Source organism: Gekko japonicus, unplaced genomic scaffold, assembly GCF_001447785.1.
Source record: "Gekko japonicus isolate JY-2015 unplaced genomic scaffold, Gekko_japonicus_V1.1 scaffold513, whole genome shotgun sequence".
NCBI classification, from domain to species: Eukaryota; Metazoa; Chordata; class Lepidosauria; order Squamata; family Gekkonidae; genus Gekko; species Gekko japonicus.
This window is the reverse complement of record NW_015171519.1, coordinates 414,527-434,052: the sequence shown is the minus strand read 5'-3', so window position 1 is coordinate 434,052 and position 19,526 is coordinate 414,527. Positions and strand designations below refer to the sequence as shown.

The 19,526-nt window shown below is 49.9% G+C and overlaps 1 protein-coding gene across 1 annotated transcript in view; it reads left to right on the top strand.

The window, feature by feature from the left end:
* The window catches only part of CFAP70 (cilia and flagella associated protein 70), a 34,412-nt gene extending 15,220 nt beyond the window's left edge, over positions 1-19,192 (top strand). The window contains 19 exon segments of the mRNA XM_015419405.1: positions 600-727; positions 1,962-2,099; positions 4,322-4,402; positions 4,691-4,782; positions 6,101-6,161; positions 6,570-6,761; positions 7,737-7,868; positions 8,868-8,993; positions 9,291-9,424; positions 10,227-10,342; positions 11,381-11,572; positions 13,745-13,900; positions 15,052-15,173; positions 15,850-16,002; positions 16,233-16,394; positions 16,834-16,923; positions 17,704-17,805; positions 18,231-18,278; positions 19,112-19,192. Coding sequence (XP_015274891.1) covers positions 600-727; positions 1,962-2,099; positions 4,322-4,402; positions 4,691-4,782; positions 6,101-6,161; positions 6,570-6,761; positions 7,737-7,868; positions 8,868-8,993; positions 9,291-9,424; positions 10,227-10,342; positions 11,381-11,572; positions 13,745-13,900; positions 15,052-15,173; positions 15,850-16,002; positions 16,233-16,394; positions 16,834-16,923; positions 17,704-17,805; positions 18,231-18,278; positions 19,112-19,192 — 2,306 coding nt within the window.
* The last annotated feature ends 334 nt before the right edge of the window (positions 19,193-19,526 follow it).

Here is a 19,526-nt window from a genome sequence, read left to right as displayed (position 1 = left end):
TGATAATGTTTGTGGCCGGGCGGGAGTGGTGGGCATGGGAAAAGGGAGCAGTTGTAATCAGGGGTCATTTCGTAGAAAAAGAGGTGCAGGAGATCATTAGCACAAGTCATTAGCATGACTTATTTGCATATGACACACCCCCTGACATCGCCAGACGTGTGTCAGAAGGCAACACCCACCACTCAGGCTCCACTGTACTGTTTTGGATTGCTAGCTATTGGAGGGGGGGAGGAACGTGTAGATCTGTCCTGGCAGAGGAGGGAGTGCTTGTACCTGAATAAAACTTGGTCTTAAAGGTGCCACTGGACTGTTTTGGGCCGGGGGGAGCTCTGCAACTTACCTGGCTGCTTCTTGCTCTGACTGAGGGCTGCTGGGAGCAAGGGGTGGGGCTTGTTGCATGTGCAGGTGAGGATACAATCTGTCTCTGGTATGCTAGGTCCCCCCCCCTCCGCGCCCCAGCAAGTTTGTTTTTGCTAGGGATGGGGGAAATTTCTTGTTGGCATCTGTCTTTAGGATGGCGGGAAAGGGAAGAAACGTGACGTCTAAATCTATCGCTCTGTTCTAGGGAGGTGGTGGCAGCGCCGGCGGCGCCGGAGGAGAGGAAGAGTCAATTTCTTTCCACGGGGTGGCTTACGTCAACATGCTGCCCTTGCTGTACCCGGGGGTGACGAGCATCCGGGGCGCGTTCCGGGTCGTGCCCTACTATGAAAGCGATGTGTATGATAGGGTAGGTAGGAACCCGCGCTGTGCAGAGTTGTCCCGTAGGGTGCAAGGTGGAACTCCCCGGGGATGGGATGGGGAAACAGGTTCGAGCTTGTCCGTCTCCACCCTGAGTGTTCATCTCTACATTGGTCTTTACTCTGGGGGATCACTGGGTGGCAACGATCTCCCTACACCACAACCCCACACAGCTTTTAATTACCACGAGCTATTCTCCACGTTTCCAAGAGTCTCTTCCCCCAAAAGTTAGACTTGAACTAGCTATTCTCCACGTTTCTGAGAATCCCTTTCCTCAAAGTTAGACTTGAACTAGCTATTCTCCACATTTCTGTTAGTCCCCCCAAAGTTAGACTTGAACTAGCTATTCTCCACGTTTCTCTCTTCCCCCAAAAGTTAGACTTGAACTAGCTATTTTCCACGTTTCTGAGAGTCCCTTTCCCCCAAAGTTAGACTTGAACTAGAATGCCTTTGTTTTGTTAAGATAAGGGCTCCCCTATACTTCTTGACTCCTTCTCCCAGTGTTATGATTTTGCTCACTGAGGATGATGGAGTATCTTCTGAAGGAGTGTCAGTTTGCAAAGGACGAATTCAAGGCACTAGCAGCACTGCTAATTTGGGAGAAACAGGTTTGATTCCCCACTCCTCCTCCACATGCAGCTGCTGGTGTGACCTTGGGTCAGTTACAAGTTCTCTCAGAGCTGTTCTATCAAGGGCAGTTCTTGAAAGAGCTCTCTCAGCCCCACCGACCTCACAGGCAATGCTCCCTCTACGCTGTGGAATCTTGTGAGCAAAAATGGTACTTTGTGAGCAACTGGCATTAAAGTTGTGAGCGAGCCATTTGGCTGCTGCGTAAAGTAGTTTGCTCTGGAGCCCTCCTTCCTGAGCTAAGACAAAAATGTGGGAGCTGGAGGCTAAAAAACTGTGAGCTAGCTCACACTAACTCAGCTTAGAGGGAACAGTGCTCCCAGGGTGTCTGTTGTGGGGAAGGGAAGGGAAAGGAGATTGTAAGCCACTCTGAGACTCCTTCGGGTAGTGAAGGGCGGGGTATAAATCCGATCTCTTCTTCTTCTTCCTCATGCATTCATGGGTTGTGAAATGATCCTTGGGTGCTGTAGGCCATATCCCCGAGGACAACCGCTTCCCCCTTCTGCAGAGCAATGCTTCCCGAGTTTGCCGTACTTGTGTTGGTTATCTGCCAGGCCTCCATTGCTGTGATTCCCTGTCTGTTGTCTTCCTTTCAGACGAAGTGCTCTGCCAGCCTCTTCCGCGAAGGCCACCACTTGGCTGGCAACAGGTTTGGGGCAGCGGGACCGCATGCCAAAGTTGTGGGGAAGAATATGAAGGACGAGAAACCGGGTCGGGAGAACGTTGTGAGAAAGGTCAGGACTGCGGCAAAGGGCGGAAGTCACCTATGGGTTTGCGGCGAAATAATTGTTTGGGGACGCTTGGGTACAAGGTGTGACAGCGAGCTTGTGCTCCCGATCTTCCTGGTCGTCTCCATGCCACCCCGGATAGTGACCAAACCGGATGGGGGAACAGCCCGGCGATACTTTCCAGTGGTCAGCAGGTTACGGTGTTACCAGGCCCAGCAGCGACGGCTGATCTTCGACGTGGTCTCTGTGCTTCACACCATGGGATCTAGTGCGCATGCGCTGGATAGAGCACGTGCGCACTAGATCCCATGGTGTGAATGCACAGATGACCACTCGAAGATCACCAGTCACAGGTAAGCAACCTGTTTTTTCTCTGGCTGCGGTGGCTCCCCACTCGTCAAGAGCTGCTCACCCGCTCAGCCTTGACGCACCCCAAGGCAGGAGAGGTGAGAAGGGCTGGTTTTCTCCTTTTCCCTTTCTCTCTCCTCTCGGGAAAGTGTTAAATGCTGGGTTCCGTGGATGGTCCGACCCCAAGCTTAGTGATCAGCTCTGCTTTATTAGTGATTCAGAGAAGTGTAAAGAAGACAGTTGTGAGTGTCTGACCCACAAATCAAGCAGTCAACAAGACCTGCAAAGAAAACGCTTACTATGTATTACAGTCCGGAAGCACTACAAGGCAGTAAATCAGTTCCTACAAATCAGAAGAAAATCCTAGTGCAAAGGTACATCGTCAACGTCGTCTCCGGATTACATAACAACGTTTCAAAATTGGATCTTCCTCGGGAAATGTCAGAGTAGTACAAAAGTTCTCTTGTTCATAAAGTGCTTTTTACAACAAGTCATGAAAGACAGTACATTCAGATAGGACGCTGATCTCAGTAAATGTTCAGGCTCAAGTATGCCGCTAACAAAGCTTCTAATGGATCCTAGGCGTCTTAGTGATCCAGCCAGAACAATGCAAGGACCGAGGGCAACACCGCCCACTTCCCCAAACTACCAACGACAGGCCATTGTCAGAACCGTTAATTCCTCATTGGCCATCTCCAGAGTCCTGGTGGACTATTGTTCTAGAGCTCCAAGCTCAGACAGTCTCTGGTAAAAACAGTCCTGGAATGTTCCAGTCCCAATACATAACAGAAAGAGAGAGCCTTTGTGGTTCAAGAACAAAAGTCGTGCCATAGGGAAGGACACTTGTCACTGATTTCTGGTCTTTTATCACCTTCATTAATCTTCCCTAGCGAGTAGGAGGAGCAGGGGAGATTAGCCAAATTTGGAAGGAGGTAGGAAAAGCCCTGCTGGATCGGGCCAGTCTCGTCCAACCATCTATTTCCCACACTGCTCTGCTAGATATTTCCAGAAGGGCCTCTAGCAAGGCCCAGAGGCCAAAGTCTCCCCCATTCTTTGTCTCCAGAAGCTGGTATTCTGTGGTATTCCTCTGAGCTTGACTCGCTTGAATATTTATGTTCCAGGCAGGGCAAAAACCCAGCACCTTAAACCTCTCCTGGCTCTAGAACAGAACATCAGAGAAGCCCATGTTGGGTCAGGCCAATGGCCCATCCAGTCACACACTCTGTCACACAGTGGCCAAAAATACCAGGTGCCATCAGGAGGTCCAGCAGTGGGGCCAGGACACTAGAAGTCCTCCCACTGTTGCCCCCCCCCAAGCACCAATACAGAGCGTCACTTGCCCCAGACCGAGAGTCTCGATCTATCCCTTGTGGCTAAGAGCCACCAGTGGACCTTTGCTCCATATGCTTATCTAATTTCCTCTTGAAGCGGTCCATGCTTGTAGCTGCCACCACCTCCTGTGGCAATGAATTCCACGTGTTAATTGCTCTTTGGGTGAAGAAGGATGTCCTTTTATCCGTTCTAACCCGACTGCTCAGCAATTTCATTGAGTGTGCTGAACCTCAGGAATCTAGAGCCAAGAGAGGTCCTAGGGTGTGCTGAACCTCAGAAACCTGAACCTCAGTGTGATATCACACCCAAGACTTTGCCAGTCAGCAAAGACACAAATTTTAACCGTGCCCAGGGTGCTTAAAATCTGTGGGGCCTTGGTGTGCTAATCCAGGCACAGCTCACTGCCCCGTCTGCCCACCTCTGGTTGCCACAGAGAGCGAGCAGCAGAAATCAATTTGATTTGGGGGGGTCTCAATCCCGGAACTTGGTGATTGACGTAGTTGTGGTCTCAGCAGAGCAGAACCGTCCTGTTTTCTGCCCCCTTTCAGCTGTCCACTATTGTGAAAGTGCAAGGGTCCGAGATCGCCGTCGAAGCCGCCATGTCGTTGTGTCAGAACGTGGAAGGGCAGGTAAATACGCTCCCCAAACTATATGGGGCTTAATTGGAGACTTCTGGCCCTCAGCCCTTGGGGTCACATGAAAGCTCGGAGTGAATAACAGTGCCTCTGAGCATGTGCAGGATGCAGCCGCCTTGCAGCTTTGTTTTTTCCGCATCAAAAAGGTTGCGGGGGTGGGGGTTGGAGGGTGTCCTCCATTTTTTTTTGTAAATGAACCCCGGCCCCAGCATCATCACACACAGCAGCAGAGGCTCAGAGGCAGAAGCCGCTGAAGTGCACCCCCTTCTTTGTCTATTGCAGCAATATGCGGATGCCGGGACATTCCTGGTGCTGGAATTTGCGCTGCACAAAGCCTTGGTGCCCAAGCGTTTGCCGGAGGAACTTGCTAATCGGTGAGCATGGGGGAGGCTTGGGGGGGCGGGCTGGAGAGTCAAGGGGCACTGCATAGGGTGCAGACTTTGTTCGATGTGAGCGGGAGTTCTTTGGAGTGACTCGAGTTGCGTTTGGATCAGACGGGGCCTTTTTGGTGGTGACCTCTCGCTTGCAGAACACCGTTCCCCTTGAGACTCACCTGGTCTCTCTTAGGCAGAGGGGCAAAATGTTTTGGTTCACCCAGGATTTTAATTAAGGGGTGGATCTCTTAGCGGCCTTTTAAACTGTGGCCTTTGAGCCTGAAAACGGTTAGATTTGCTTCGAGCCGTTCGACCGTTTGTGTCTACGCTCCGGCTGGGTTTTGAAGGCTGGGATTCTGATGAAGAACTTCCGAAGCTTGGTGTTGTTATTCGGCTTTATTTCGGAAGCCGCCTTGGGCAACATAATTAGCAAAAATGGCTGGGATGAGGGCTGCATCAATGGGGGGAAGGGGGGGCTACGCCAGAAGTAAGATAAGCCTTTGTGGACCAGGTATGCCACTTCCCCATGCCTCTCACCTGCAATTCCAGGTTTCCAGTGGCAGTGTAGAGAGGATAAACAAAAATTGTTCCGCAACAACAGTGCCTTTCGGCTGGATCAGTAGGGCCACCCCTTGGCAGCTGCACGCCGCTTCCTATTGGCCTGTTGCTAACACCTGCCTAAGCTCTTTGATAGGAATGGTCTTGAAGGAGTCCCGGGGCCTTCCCACTGGTGCCTCCAACCCCTCCAGACTGCTCCCTGCATAAGCAAGAGCTCAATCTGTGTTGTTCTCACCTCCATCTATCTCCACTCCATCTGGGTGCAGTCCCTAAAATATATAGACTGAACTGCCTTGTTCCAACTTGTCAAGGAACTCAGGGGACTTGCGGAATATGTGTTCGTAGGAGGACAGGTTGTATCTTAGGGCTTTTCCACATCCTCATTGTCCTGGCTATTGCGTCTGTGTGTGTCCCGCACATATTATGCATCTTCTCGATTCAATATTACATTGGCTTGTGTCCGGCATAAAAACCTGCAGTTTACGTAGCCCGATGTAATATCGAATCGACCACTAGAGGGAGCGAAACATGTGTGGAACAGGTAAAAAACAGGAACGCACCAGGAAGGAAAATGCGAATGTGGGAAAGCCCTTAGCAGTGACTTCTCTGCACCCTTGGCCAGCAGTGTCTCTTTCTTTGGGGAAAGCCCTGAGAATTAAAAGGGACCCGAAAGCCAGCATAGGTTTCTAGTGGGAATAAGCTGCAGGCTGTTCTTTGTTAGAGAGTTCAGAAGCTCTTTATATTTGTCTTCCACATGCAGGGTGCAGGAAATGATCCCCCCGCGCCCTCAGCTGCCTCGAAAGACTACAGGAGCGAAGAAGGTATTGAGCAGAACGGGCGATGTGTGCTCAGTGCGGGCGGAAAAAAACGAAATCCCACCACGGCCAGTTTCTGCACCAAGCCAGTTGTGCGACAGCATAAAATAGGCACAAACGGGCACAATTTCTCCTCTGGTGTAGCATTTATTTTGGAAGGTTTGCGTGCATTTCCCAGGTTTGCTATTCAAAAGGTTTTTGCAGAGGACAGTATATCAAGTCCTGTCCCTGCCTTGTAGGTCTTTGTTCTGCCCCCACCTCTCTGGCTTCTTCAAGGTAGTTCCGGAAACGACGGACATCCCTACTGCTACCTCCCTGGCCAGAAATGCCGTATCAGCTGGGTGCGGTTCATTCCCACAGTAGGTCCAGACAAATTGCTCTCTGTGTGCCAAAATCTTTCTATTTCTTTTTAAGGCCGTGGAAGATTACCACTCTCAGGTTATCAGCATCGCCGAGACCATCCTGGAGGAGTACCACGAGCTCTTTGGGAGGCAGCAGGCTGAAAGCGTCACGGTCGACACCGAGAACCTGGAGGACCAAAAATGCCAGCTCAACTACGAGCTCAACAGCTCGGGGAAATATTTCGCTTTCAAGGAGCAACTTAAGGTATTGGCACGGAGCTCTGGGGAGTCGCCCAGGTCCCAGTTCTTCCATCCGTGGCTGAAGCCCACAATGACTTTTTAGAACTTAAGTACGTCAGAGACGCCATGTTGGATCAGACCAAATGGCCCATCCAGTCCAACACTCTGTGTCACGCAGCGGCCAAAACCCAGGGGCCATCAGGAGGTCCACCAGTGGAGCCAGAACTCCAGAATTCCTCCCACTGTCAACCCCCAAGCACCAAGAAGGCAGAGCATCACTGCCCCAGACATAAGAACATAAGAGAAGCCATGTTGGATCAGGCTAGTGGCCCATTCAGTCCACTTCTCTGTGTCACACTTGGCCAAAACCCAGGGGCCCTCAGGAGGTCCACCAGTGGGGCCAGAACCCCATAAGCCCTCCTACTGTCACTCCCCCAAGCCCCAAGAAGGCAGAGCATCACTTGCCCCAGACAGAGTGTTCCATCTATACCTTACGGCTAATAGCCACTGATGGACCCATGCTCCATCTGTTTATCCAATCCTCTCTTGAAGTTGTTTTTGCTTGTAGCTGCCACCACCTCCTGTTGCAGTGAATTCCAAGTGTTAGTTACTCTTTGGGTGAAGAAAGTGTTTTAAAACAAGGCGTTTCTTTACCGAATTTAAAAGGATATGACTAGTTTTGGGAATGGGGAGCCGACGAATCTTTGGTCTCCGAAGTGATCCGTGGATTTAATTGATTAAAACATGTGTTTCGCCGCAAACCAAATGTTTGGCCCTGCCTGTTGGTAGAGACCAAGCAGCCACATAAAACTTACTTCCCACCTGCCTGCTAAAAACAACCCTCTATCGGTTGCCATTGGATTTGGAACTGGCTGGCCTCTGCCACCATCCCAGTGCGAATGTTGGCAGGCCCTCCAGGGAGCATCCGTGAAACGTGACACTGGAGTGAATGAGCCATTGCCGGTCCAATCCTACGTCACTGCTCTCGCCTTCCTTGCAGCACGCCGTGGTGAAGATCGTGAGAGAGAAGTACTTGAAGACGACGGCCTTCGAGAACCTGGACCAGCTGCAGGCCTTCCTGAGCGAGCTGTACGTGTACCTGGTGGATCAGATGCACGTGGCCTTGAATCAGGTGCTGTAACTAAAACACTCAACTCCGAAAGTGGGCTGCACCTCAAAGGCTCCCAAATCCTATATAGTAAGAATATAAAAGTTCCACCAATAAGAATTCAGCAATAATGCTCTATTGAAAACAGTACAACACTGTAATCAAGTACAAAGTTAGTACAAATGGACTCACAAAATTTACAAAAGTACAGTTGCCAAATGACCAAGTAGGATGTGATTACGCAAAATCAAACTAACCAATAGCTGAGACATCCTATAAAATTGGGAACAATAACATTCAAAGATTACAATAACAACAAGGAACAATTACATTCAGAGATCCAGGGCTCTTTTTGTAGAAAAAGCCCAGCAGGAACTCATTAGCATAATAGGCCACACCCAACAACAGGAACTCGTTAGCATATTGGGCCACACCCCTGACAGCACAGCTCATTAGCACATTAGCACATGTTACCAGAAGTGTGGTCATCCAGCCACACCCACCTTTTGCTTGTTATTCTGTTTACCTTGTTTGTTGTCAAAACCCAGGGCCCTTTTTTTGTAGCAGGAACTCCTTTGCATGTTAGGCCACACACCCCTAATGTAGCCAATCCTAATGAGTTTCTGCTGTTGGGTGTGGCCTATTATGCTAATGAGGTCCTGCTGGGCGTGGCCAACTCGGGAGCCAGCCGGAACTCCGATCCTCTGCGTTCCTGCCCAAAAATAGCCCTGGAGATAACAGAATGTAACAGAATCTCGTGCTGAGGTGGTTTGGATAAAAACCTGGACGAGAGAATTGACTGTGGTGCGCTTATGTTCCTGCGGTTGGGGGAGACACAGGGGTGTCTAGAACACACACAATTTGTGTATTGATTATTTATTTACTTAAAACATTCATTAGCTACCTCTCTGTTTGATGGGAACTCAAGGCGGCTTACAAGGTAAATAATAATAAAATACAATACAATGCATTCAGGTTAAAATCAGTAATTTAAAAAAAATGTACCGTGTGTTTCTCGGGCAGGTCCTGACCCAGCAACGCCCCAGCCCGCCTCCTCCCACCTACAACACCTCTGAGCACCTCCGGCTGTTCGCTCGCGAAGCCCAGACCAATGGGGACTACACCTTGGCCTTGACTTACTACCAGGAGGTGAAAGAACAGGGCTCTTCCCCCTTTCCCTCCCTTCTCCATTAAAGGAACTGCCTGCAGGAACCGAGAGCCTTGCAGGTCTCGGAGCAGATTTGGGAGGCATCGAACTCCAGTAGGGGATGCCCTTTCTCTGCCTGAGACCCTGGAGAGCCGCTGCCGATCAGAGAGAGCCAGATTGGCTTCCTGCCATTGGGGATGAGTCCCCGAGGCCCACTGGAGGTTCTTCTGCTGATCTTCTGTCCGTCGGCTCGAAGCCCCACAGCCCTAACTCCTCTCCCGGTATCTCTCCGTGTCCAGAGACTGGCCCGTAACCGGCAGGATAACCAGAGCTGGCTCGACTACGGAGCCTTCTGCCTGCTGATGGAGGACAACCTCAAAGCTCAGGAGTGCTTCCGGGAGGCCGTGGCCCTGGATCACAACCACCTGCCCAGGTACCCGAGGGGTCATCTGGGAGAAGGGAGAAGAAAGTGGGTTTTTTATATAACGAATCTTCTTTACCGAATTTAAACGGGAAGATCTAGTTTCGGGCAGATGCGTTGCCGCAGTACTCATGCGGTGGAAGAGTTGGTACGGTGGGACGTTCGCCGCTTCACGTGAGGCTTACTAGCAATTTGGGGGCATCGCTCCCCTCTTTTTTGAAGAAGAAGAAACGCACGAGCAGGGCAACTGTGCATGCGGTCCTCGGCGGCGCCCCTGTGTCTTACGGAACATTGGGTGCATGACAGAAGGAATTCATGCCCTTTGGGATTCTCCGCCACACAGTGCTTGTCAGCATTGGTAAAATTCTGCACCTGCGCATCATTTGGACATGTGTCACGTTTCCATACCCTTCTTCTCCGCTTTGGGATGGATCCATCTGATTCCATCTTGGGGTCGAACTGGGATGATCCTGGGAGTTCTGCGAACATAACTTCCAGGTGTTTGGGTTTTTTTAAGTCAGCTTTCAGGTAGACGAGGGTCTGGTTTCAGTTGGGATCACGAGGACAGATGTGAGTGTAAGCCATTGGGAGACTTATCCCCCATGAATCTATCTAATCCCCTTTTAAAGTTGATTCTGAGTTTATTGGCATAAGCCCAGAGCGCATCAATAAAGCCAGTTAAACGAGTGCCTTAACAAACTAAACAACACCGCCTTTTATTTTTTTTAAAAAGCTCAGAGTAAAGAGGAATTGGACAATCTTATTGGAAAGCCAGAAATCACCATAACGCGCTTCTCTGGTTTCACCTTCCCAGTTTGCTGATGTGCGGTATCATGGCGGTGATGCTGGAAAATTATGAAGACGCGGAAGTCTTCTTTGAGGACGCCACCTGTCTGGACCCCAACAGCGTCCTGGCTTGGACGATTTTAGGTACGGGGTCAATTAGTGTTGCTCTGGCCACCTTGTTAATGGGGTGCCCCTCTTCCGAAGCTCCTGTAACAGAGGACATCACCTTGTGCCGTAAGAAGACATCTCTTGAGCAGAGTGGTATGATAATATGTCCAGATCTTCCCTGTTTAGTTATAGGCAAGCCCGTAGCCAGGGTTTTGTGGCTTGTGGGGCAAAAATTCTTCTGAGAGCCAGTTTGGTGTAGCGGTTAAGTGCACGGACTCTAATCTGGGAGACCCGGGTTTGATTCCCCACTCCTCCACTTGCACCTGCTGGATGACCTTGGTCAAGCCATAGTTCTGATAAGAGCTGTCCTTGAAAGGGCAGTTTCTGTCAGAGCTCTCTCAGCCCCACCTGCCTCACAGGGTGTCTGTTGTGGGGAGGGGAAGGGAAATGAATTTGTAAGCTGCTCTGAGACTCCGAGTGAAGGGTGGGGTATAAATCCAAGCTCTTCTCTCCTCTTCCTACTTCTTCTGGTGGGGCTGCCATTACTTGCAGCTTGGAGTGCACGCACATAGTCCCCCTCCCCACTTCTGCCCAAAAGGATCCTTTAAGTGCTTTTGAGAAGAAGCGAGGGGGTGGCGTACACCTCTCTCCCTCCCCCCTGCAAGATTTAAAGGGCCCTCCAGCTGATCAGCGGGCCACGACCTCCCTGCCAGTCAGCTGCAGGACTGTTTAAATCTTGCAGGAGGGGAGGGAGAGGGGCGCGTGCCGCCCTCCCACTTCTTCTCAAAAGCATTTAAAGGTATCCTTTTGGGAAGAAGGGGGGAACCTTTTAGAAGTGGGGGCCCTTTAAGAAAGGGGGCGGAGCCCCCCAGTAGCCCCACCGTAGCTACGGGCCAGGTTATAGGACACATTGATCATGTTGATGGTTGACAAGGTAGTCAAAGCTAGTGTAATAATTCCACAGGCTTATTTGTGTCCCGTGTGACGCTCATGCGCCAGAGGTATTTGCACCTGCACTCCTTTTGGGGCTATGGCCCTAATTGCGGGTTTGTAAATAAAGCTTCCCCTCTGCAGGCCTGTTCTACGATATCCAGGAGAACGACATCCGCGTGGAGATGGCGTTCCGGAAAGCGACCAAACTCCTGAAGGCCCGGCTGGCCAAGGAGAAATCGTTGACAGAGGGCATTGAGGCCGGAGGCCGGCAGCTGCCCTCCACCTCCCCCTTCCCGCAAACGCAGTCCGTTGCCTTTTCCAAGGAAGAGCTGAGTAAGCCGAAAACATGACGAACGAGAAGCCGGCGAAGTAGCCGCAACGTAACCAGAAAAATCCTCCCATTTCCCGCAAAAGGCTTGACGTTCACAGCAAGCAAAATACATTATACTAAGAAGACTAGTCTAGTGTTGCCAGCTCCCAGTTTTGAAATTCCTGGAGATTTAGGGATGGAGCCCGAGGAGGGACTTTAGTGGGGTATAATGCTATGGAGTCTACACTCCAAAGTAGCCATTTTCTGCAGGGGAGCTGATCTCTGCAGTCCGGAGATTCGTTGGGTTGGGAAATTCCCAGGGATCTGGGGGTGGAGCCTCAAAAGGGGAGGGTTTGGGGAAGGACAGGCCTCAGCGGGGTATAATGCTATAGAGGAGTCTACGGTCCAAAGCAGCCGTTTTCTCCTATGGAAGTGATCTCTGTACTCTGGAAATGAACCGTAATTCCGGGAGGTCTCCAGCTACCACCCGGAGATTGTAAGTAAACAAAAAACAACCGTGATATTATTATGCGAGCTATTCAGTCATTATTATCGAACATTTATATTACGGTACAAACTGCAAAACACATTCCAATACAAGATATGCAATTATTTAAAGTGTCCTTGTGAACCAAACGGCCCGTGCTCAAAGTTCCTCTGAATAATACAGCTCAAAGTAGCTTAACACAGTCCTTTGAGCTGTATTATTCAGAGGAACTTTGAGCACGGACCATTTGGTTCACAAGGACACTTTAAACATTTGCATATAATATATTAAAAGCGATGAAGATATTGATTATAGTTTCAATACGTTATTCTATACTCCGCTAGTAATTAAATAATTAGTAAGAATAAAATTTAGGTTTAGATACACTATTAAAGCAATAACAAGGTTTTTACAATGATTTAATTTTAGTATAGAGGTCTGTTGAATTGTTAAAGATATAATTTCCTCTATTGTTAATAGATTATCGTTAACCTTAGGAAAGTTCTTGTCTATTAAAGAGAGAATCTATCCCAAATGCTGTAATTCCGTAAAATTCAAGTTTACTCTTATATTTGAAATATGTAATACATTCGGTAATACATCTGATTTTACGTGTACGTAAAAATTCATAATACTTTACAAATTTGATGAATTGATATTTCTCCCCTACCCCTTTTTTCCTTCTGTATCCCATCCTCTTAAGAGAAAATAATAATTTGTAAAAATATTTCCATATTTTGTATTGGAATGTGCTTTGTAATTTGTACCGTAATAGAAATGCTTGATCATAATTGTTGAATCGATCACATAATAACACCACGGTTGCTTTTTGTTTACTTACAACCTATCCCGTGTTCTCATGTTTGTATAACCACCTGGAGGTTGGGTACCACAGACCAGTCCCAGGGTATCATTGTAAGTAACCCGCCCGCATCAGAAGTCTTCTAGGCCTCTTCCCACCACCCTTGTAGAATCCCTTTTTTAAAAAAAAGAACCTCCCGCTTACATTTATTTATTTTTCATATTTGTATCCCGCCCATCCCACGAGCGGGCTCAGGGCGGGTCACATCATCCTTCAACAATTACAGTAAAGTTTAAAAAGTACAGTATAAACATTTAAAAACAGTGGTCATAGCTGCTGGTGGAAGTTCCGACCCATTAATACCGATGGACGTGGCCGGTTGCCGACGTTTTGGATGGATGGCAGGTGGGAGACGGCCGGTGGGAGACGGCAACCTCGGGGAGGCCATATGTGGACGCCTGCCGCCTCAACCCAAAGCCCGGCGGAACAGCTCCATCTTGCGGGCCCTGCAGAACTGAGTAAGATCCCGCAGGGCCCTGATCTCGATGGGGAGCATGTTCCACCAGGTGGGGGCCAGGGCAGAGAAGGCCCTGGCCCTGGTCGAGGCTAGACGAGTGTCCTTTGGGCCAGGGACCACCAGGAGATGTTGATTATCTGAGCGTAAAGGTGAGGGGGAAGATCCGCTAGCCGTATTCTGCCCCTCCAGCCCCAATGATGTCGATTCCTTCCGACTTTCTGGTGGTCCAGCCGGTCTTTATTTGGCTTAATTAAAACTGGATTCAGACGGGGGAGGGTGGTGTGATCTCAGCGTGGCTCCCCCAGGCGGCAAACGATGTGGCCCATATATGTGTTCAGATGCTTGTTCCCATCGAACCGACATTCACACCGGTTTCTTTTTGGATTCAGTTTCCGAAGATGCTCCGGAAGTCCCCTCGAGATTCCGCTCGGACTCGGCAGAGCCGACCGTCACCATCCGTCGGCCGGAAGAGGAAGGGGCCATAGCCAAGGTCTCCAAGAGGCTTTCCGTGGCTCCCAGCAAACTCAGGGTGCCTTCTTTGAGAGGTACAGAAGGGAGACAGCAAGCTTGTGTGTGTTGGGGGCGGGGCGGATAGTTCCTGCTATTGGGAGAGCTGGTGTGTTAGTCCAGATCGCTTCCTAAATTTTGCAGAGTGCACTAAAGCTCCGAATGCAGCAGAGCTCCTTTGTTCAGTGTATGCTTGTCAGACTACAAAGTTACACAGAGTCACTTACTAGCTTAGAAGAAAATAAGAACTGCCCTAGAGATATCCGGCCATAGAGATATCCGGCTGTCCTCAAGCGGGGCCAGGGCCTTTTCAGCTCTGGCCCCAACTTGGTGGAACTCTCTTCCGAATAACATCAGGGCCCTGCGGGATCTTATGCAATTCCGCAAGGCCTGTAAGGCAGAGAATCTGATTCTCATGAGCTCGAAAGAGCTCTCTCAGCCCCACGTACCTCACAAGGTGTCTGTTGTGGGGAGAGGAAAGGAAGGAGATTGTTAGCTGCTCTGAGACGCCGAGTGAAGGGCGGGGTATAAATCCAACTCCTCCTCTTCCTCCTTCCCTGTTGTTGGACTTCCAGAGGAACTGCCCGGCCACTGTGTGAGACAGGATCCTGGATTAGATAGACCCTCACTAATCGGATCCAGCAAGACCCTTCCGGTGTTCTTAAAAAGCTGAAACCAAACATGGCCTCTTCCTCAAATCAAATAGTAGAAAAAAGCAAGAGCAAGAGTCCATGTGTGGCATGGGATGAGCTTTCTTGAGTCACTGCTCACTTCTTCAGACGATGTGACCAAAGTACAATAGGACCGTTTAGTCCTTTTAGCTTCTAGGGAAAGTTCAGGCTTGACCTGATCCTGATCCAGAACCCACTTATTTGTCTTTTTGTTGGTCCACGGTATCTGTAAAACTCTCCCCTGAGACCACATTTCAAACAAATCAACTTTCGTCCTCCTGGCTTTCTTCATTGCCCAACTTCCACACCCTTCCATAGCCGTGGGGAATACTGTTGTATGAATTATCTCGATCTCGGTCTCCAGTGACACATCCTTACGCTTCAGGATCTTTTCTAGCTCCTTCATGGTGACTTTCTCGGTCTCTCTCTGATTCCTTGGTTGCAGTTTCCCTCTTGTTTGATGTTGGGAAGCACCCGATCAGTGGAGAAACAATTACATTTTGTCTGCTTTGTTTCAGAACCTGTCAAGATGCCGGTGGTTGTCCCGGATACGGAGAGTGGCCTGCCCTATCCGGCCCCGGCCCCCGTCTCCATCTTCAGGGAGACGATCCGCTTCTTGATGGATGTCAATGCCCTCCAGGTGAGCATGGGATCCACACCAGGGTTGCAGTGGAGCGGCCGTGGGATGTGAAAGATCATTGCCCGGATAACAGGGCCGTGAGCTATTTGATCAGATTTGTCAACTGACCGTGGGGAGCTGGGGCAGATCTAGTTTCTGGGGCTGCAAAACAGAGTCACGTGTTTATTTTTGCTAATGTTCTGGTTGGGATGTGTTTTTAAAAGAGGAAACGCGAAAGGAAATAGGTAGCTGATTTTCTCGATTAAATGGTACACTTGGCTTATGCGTCCTTTATCATCTCAAAACGTCACCAGTAATAGAAGGTCAATGGCATGTAATTCAGCCAATTACTGAACGAGGCAGGTTATCAGTCGATTTGTGATTTGGCTTCAATTGTCTTTAATTAAGAGTCAGAGTGGAGTAGTGGTAGGACAGGGGGAGAGACCTGCCGTTGAGAGAACAGCTCTGAGAGAGCTTGTGACTGACCCAAGGTCACACCAACAGCTGCAAGTGGAGGAGTGGGGAATTAAACCTGGTTCTCCCAGATTAGAGTCTGCGCTCCTAATCACTACACCCAAACTGGCAGCGTGGAAGGGCCTGCCCTGCAGTGTCAACGACTGAACCTGAGGCACGGCGGCTCCACTGTGAGCGTTGGCTTGCCATGTCACAGCTGCCAGGACCTGGTTTCTCTCATCAGTTTGTCCACAGGGCGCTGGCGCATGAGCTGGTCAGCCCACAAGGCGGCCCCAGCTGTGAGTATTACCTGGCTCTGGCCCAGACCTACCTGCTGAAGAAGGACTACGACAAGGCCGAGGAATGCCTCGAACAGGCGGTCCGGATCAACTACTTGGCAAGTATCACCCGCGTTCCCCTCCCGCAGGTCGAGGAAGGCGCCTCTGAAAGGTGCCCTAGCCTTTTTTTGGGGGGCAACTAGCCCCCCACCTTTCCCCCCGCGACCTAGCTATGGTGATCCACGCAACGGTCCCCTCCAGCCCATATCCATCGCCTCAGCTTCCCTGTCAGGCAAATCCTTTTGAGGCTCATCTCCCTCCTTTTTTTCTGCCCCTCTGGCCCGCGCAGAATCCAGATGTTTGGGCCCAGAAAGGGCACCTCTGCTACCTGACCAAGAAGTTCGGCGAAGCCAAGGAATGCTACGAGCGGACCGTCAGTTTCGTCGACGATGCGTCCGACATGCATTTCGTGTACCTGCGGCTGGGATCCATCTATCTGGAAAATAAGGAGGTGGGGGTGGCGGAAACATCTCCCTTTCTCCTTTGTGCGTTTTTGGCCTGCTCGGGGCAGCGTGTGTGCAGCTCGCTGTTTTCCAGTCCAAAACAGACCAGTGGTACCTTTAAGACCAAGGTTTATTCAGGTACAAGCTCTCCCTCCTCTGCGAGGACAGATCTGCACGTCCCCCCCCATAGCTAGCAATCCAAAACAGTCCAGTGGAGCCTGAGCGGTGGGCGTTGCCTTCTGACACACTTCCGGTGATGTCAGGGGGTGTGGCATATGCAAATAAGTTATGCTAATGAGTTATGCTAATGAGCTCCTGCACCTCTTTTTCTACGAAATGGCCCCTGCTGACAACTGGAAACGTTTGCCTGCATCCCTTGTTAGCCTCGCTCTCTCTCCACTCACCCTAACAGCCCGGGAAACAACACCTTCATTCCTCTTTTGGCAGTGCGACAAGGCAAAGTATATCTTCCTGCTGGCAAGTAAGAAATCCCCGTCCTGCCTGACCTGGCTTGGAGTGGGAATCGCCTGCTACAGGGTAAGTCGTTCTTTCTGCATTTGCCTGCCACTCCAGATTTTCTCAGTGTTCAGAGTCGAGGTGATTTAAGTCCATGGCAAAGCAGCATCCAACAAACCCAGGGCAACAGCAGGCTGAAACTGGGCTGATTGCTGACGGGAGGTAACAAAATGCCGAACGGAGGGGAAAGGGCCAGAATAAAAAGAAGGTTGAATTCGGTTTTAGTGCAGAACTGGGGGGGGGGGACCCTGGATTAAAAAGAAGATTGAACTTGGTTTTAGGGCAGAGTTACCTGGAAGACACTGCGGCAAAAATGTATTAAAAGCAGAGTGTGGAAAGGTTGCCTGATTGGCCCTCCCCCAACATTTGCAGGAGGAAACGGGCTGCGTCCGTAGAGGTGGGGTTGACATTTATTTGCTGCGCTCTGCACAATGGGCAACACTTATCAGTTGTCCAGTCTGAGATCCCACTGGACGTGGGACAGAGAAGTTCTCAGAGACTCGCCGTTCTAAATACTTCGGCCTACAACAGGGTTCCCTAACATGATGCCACGTGGCGCTCGCCCGTGCTCCCCGTGGTGCCTGCTGAGCTTTTCAGAAAGTGGGTGGAGCCATCATAAGGCAAGGCTTGGTACTGGCTTCTGAACATGTGCAGAGTTTCCTCTCCTCTCCTCCCACGGGCTGAAGCCCTTTCTCCTAGGAATACATGGGGGATTCTAGGAGGCTGGGCTTCCTGGTGGGCTATGAAATGCTTTGCGGGACGTTCGCCTGTTCGCTCGTCTATTTCTCCTTCCCCCTCAAGCTCAAAGAGATGGTGGAGGCCGAGGACGCCCTCTCTGAGGCCAACGCTTTGAACAACAACAACGCTGAAGTCTGGGCCTACCTGGCTCTCGTCTGCATGGCGGTGAGTCCCTGGTTCACCTTTTCCTCCGGTAGAGATTCAGGCCCCTTTTTGCGTCCTCTGCAGTCGTGTGTTGATGTCCGTGGACAGATTGAAGGGTGCTCGTCCTGGAAACGAGCGCTCAGATGTTTTCGGCGCGTCTGAGAAGCGCACCCTCAGAGCTCTACTGGGTAAACGGACAGGTTCAAGGATGCTTCCAGTAAAACCGAAAGGGCCAAGGGGCTTTAAAGTCAAACAAACTCCGGCAACGTCCCTTCTCATTGTCCTCCTCGTCCTTCCGAAGCTGACAATCCACTTGATCTCAGGCGGGGCCTCTCTTCACCGTCTGTTTTGATTTTAAAAAACTATATAATTGAGCCACTTCAGAATTTTACAATTCCAATTTTTGTCTCGTCAAGTAGCTTTTATTGTGGATTGCTCTTTTTCAGGGCGGAAGGCAGCTGGAGGCAGAGCAGTCCTACAAATACGCCATTAAGGTTTGTGGCTTTCTCCCGCCTCATACTAGTTGCAGTTGTGGGGGGACATGAGGTTTTTGCAGGAGTGTTAATGAGGCCATGCGTATTTTAAACCAGGATTCGGTCCTCACGCAGAAGGTCTAGGTTGCTTCTGGTTAAAAAAATGCGGGATGGCTCTACCGTCCATTCCAACAATCCTGTCACCTGCGTTTTGAAGACTGGAAAACACTGTCTTGTCTGACCTGGGAGGTGCTAAAAAAACACTATCATTTGTAGCGACTTGCAGAGGTGCAAACAAAATAGTATAGTTTTTAGTGGCTTGCAGGGGTGCAAACAAAATAGTATCATTTTAGTGGCTTGCAAGGGTGCAGACAAAATAGTATCATTTCTAGTGGCTTGCAGAGGTGCAAACAAAATAGTATCATTTCTAGTGGCTTGCAGGGGCGCAAACAAAATAGTATCATTTGTAGTGACTCGCAGGGGTGCAAACAAAATAGTATCATTTGTAGTGACTCACTGAAGTGCAAACAAAACAGTATCAATTGTAGTTACTTGCTGGGGTGCAAACAAAATAGTATCATTTGTAGTGACTCACTGAGGTGCAAACAAAACAGTATCAATTGTAGTTACCTGCAGGGGTGCAAACAAAATGCTGTCATTTGTAGTGATGCACAAGGGTGCAAAATAGTATCATTTGTAGTGACTCACCAGGGTGCAAACAAAATAGTATCATTTGTAGTGACATGCAGGGGTGCAAATAAAATAGTGTCGTTTGTAGTGACTTGCATGGCTGCAAATAAATGCTATCCTTTCATGGTGAATAGCAAACAAAACTAGAAATGTTCTCTCCGCAGCTGAGCCTGGCCAACGAGGACCTTCTCCGGGAGCTCAAAGAGGTGCAGTTACAAGTGGGTTTCGGCGATCCATCTTTCTGAACATCTCTGGTTTACGGATGCTTCAACCGTTCAAGCAAGGGACAGATCGGCACTTGGGCATGATGCGGGAAGAAAATCTGCTGCACAGCGAGCTCCTTGCCATTCAACAGTCCAGCCCACAATTTAATCGGCACCGTTGCTTTGTTGACCCAGCTCACGTTCCAAACTTGTCATCATGGGACTTCCAGATTCCTTAGTTCCTGAAATCAGATGTTTTTTTCCCACTAGGACACTCTTGTTATCTTTTATCTTAGGATAATGCCACACTCATGGCAAAGAAGCCACTGCATGGAGTGCAAAAGCCACACCCCTAGGGACCTTTGGCAGCCATTTT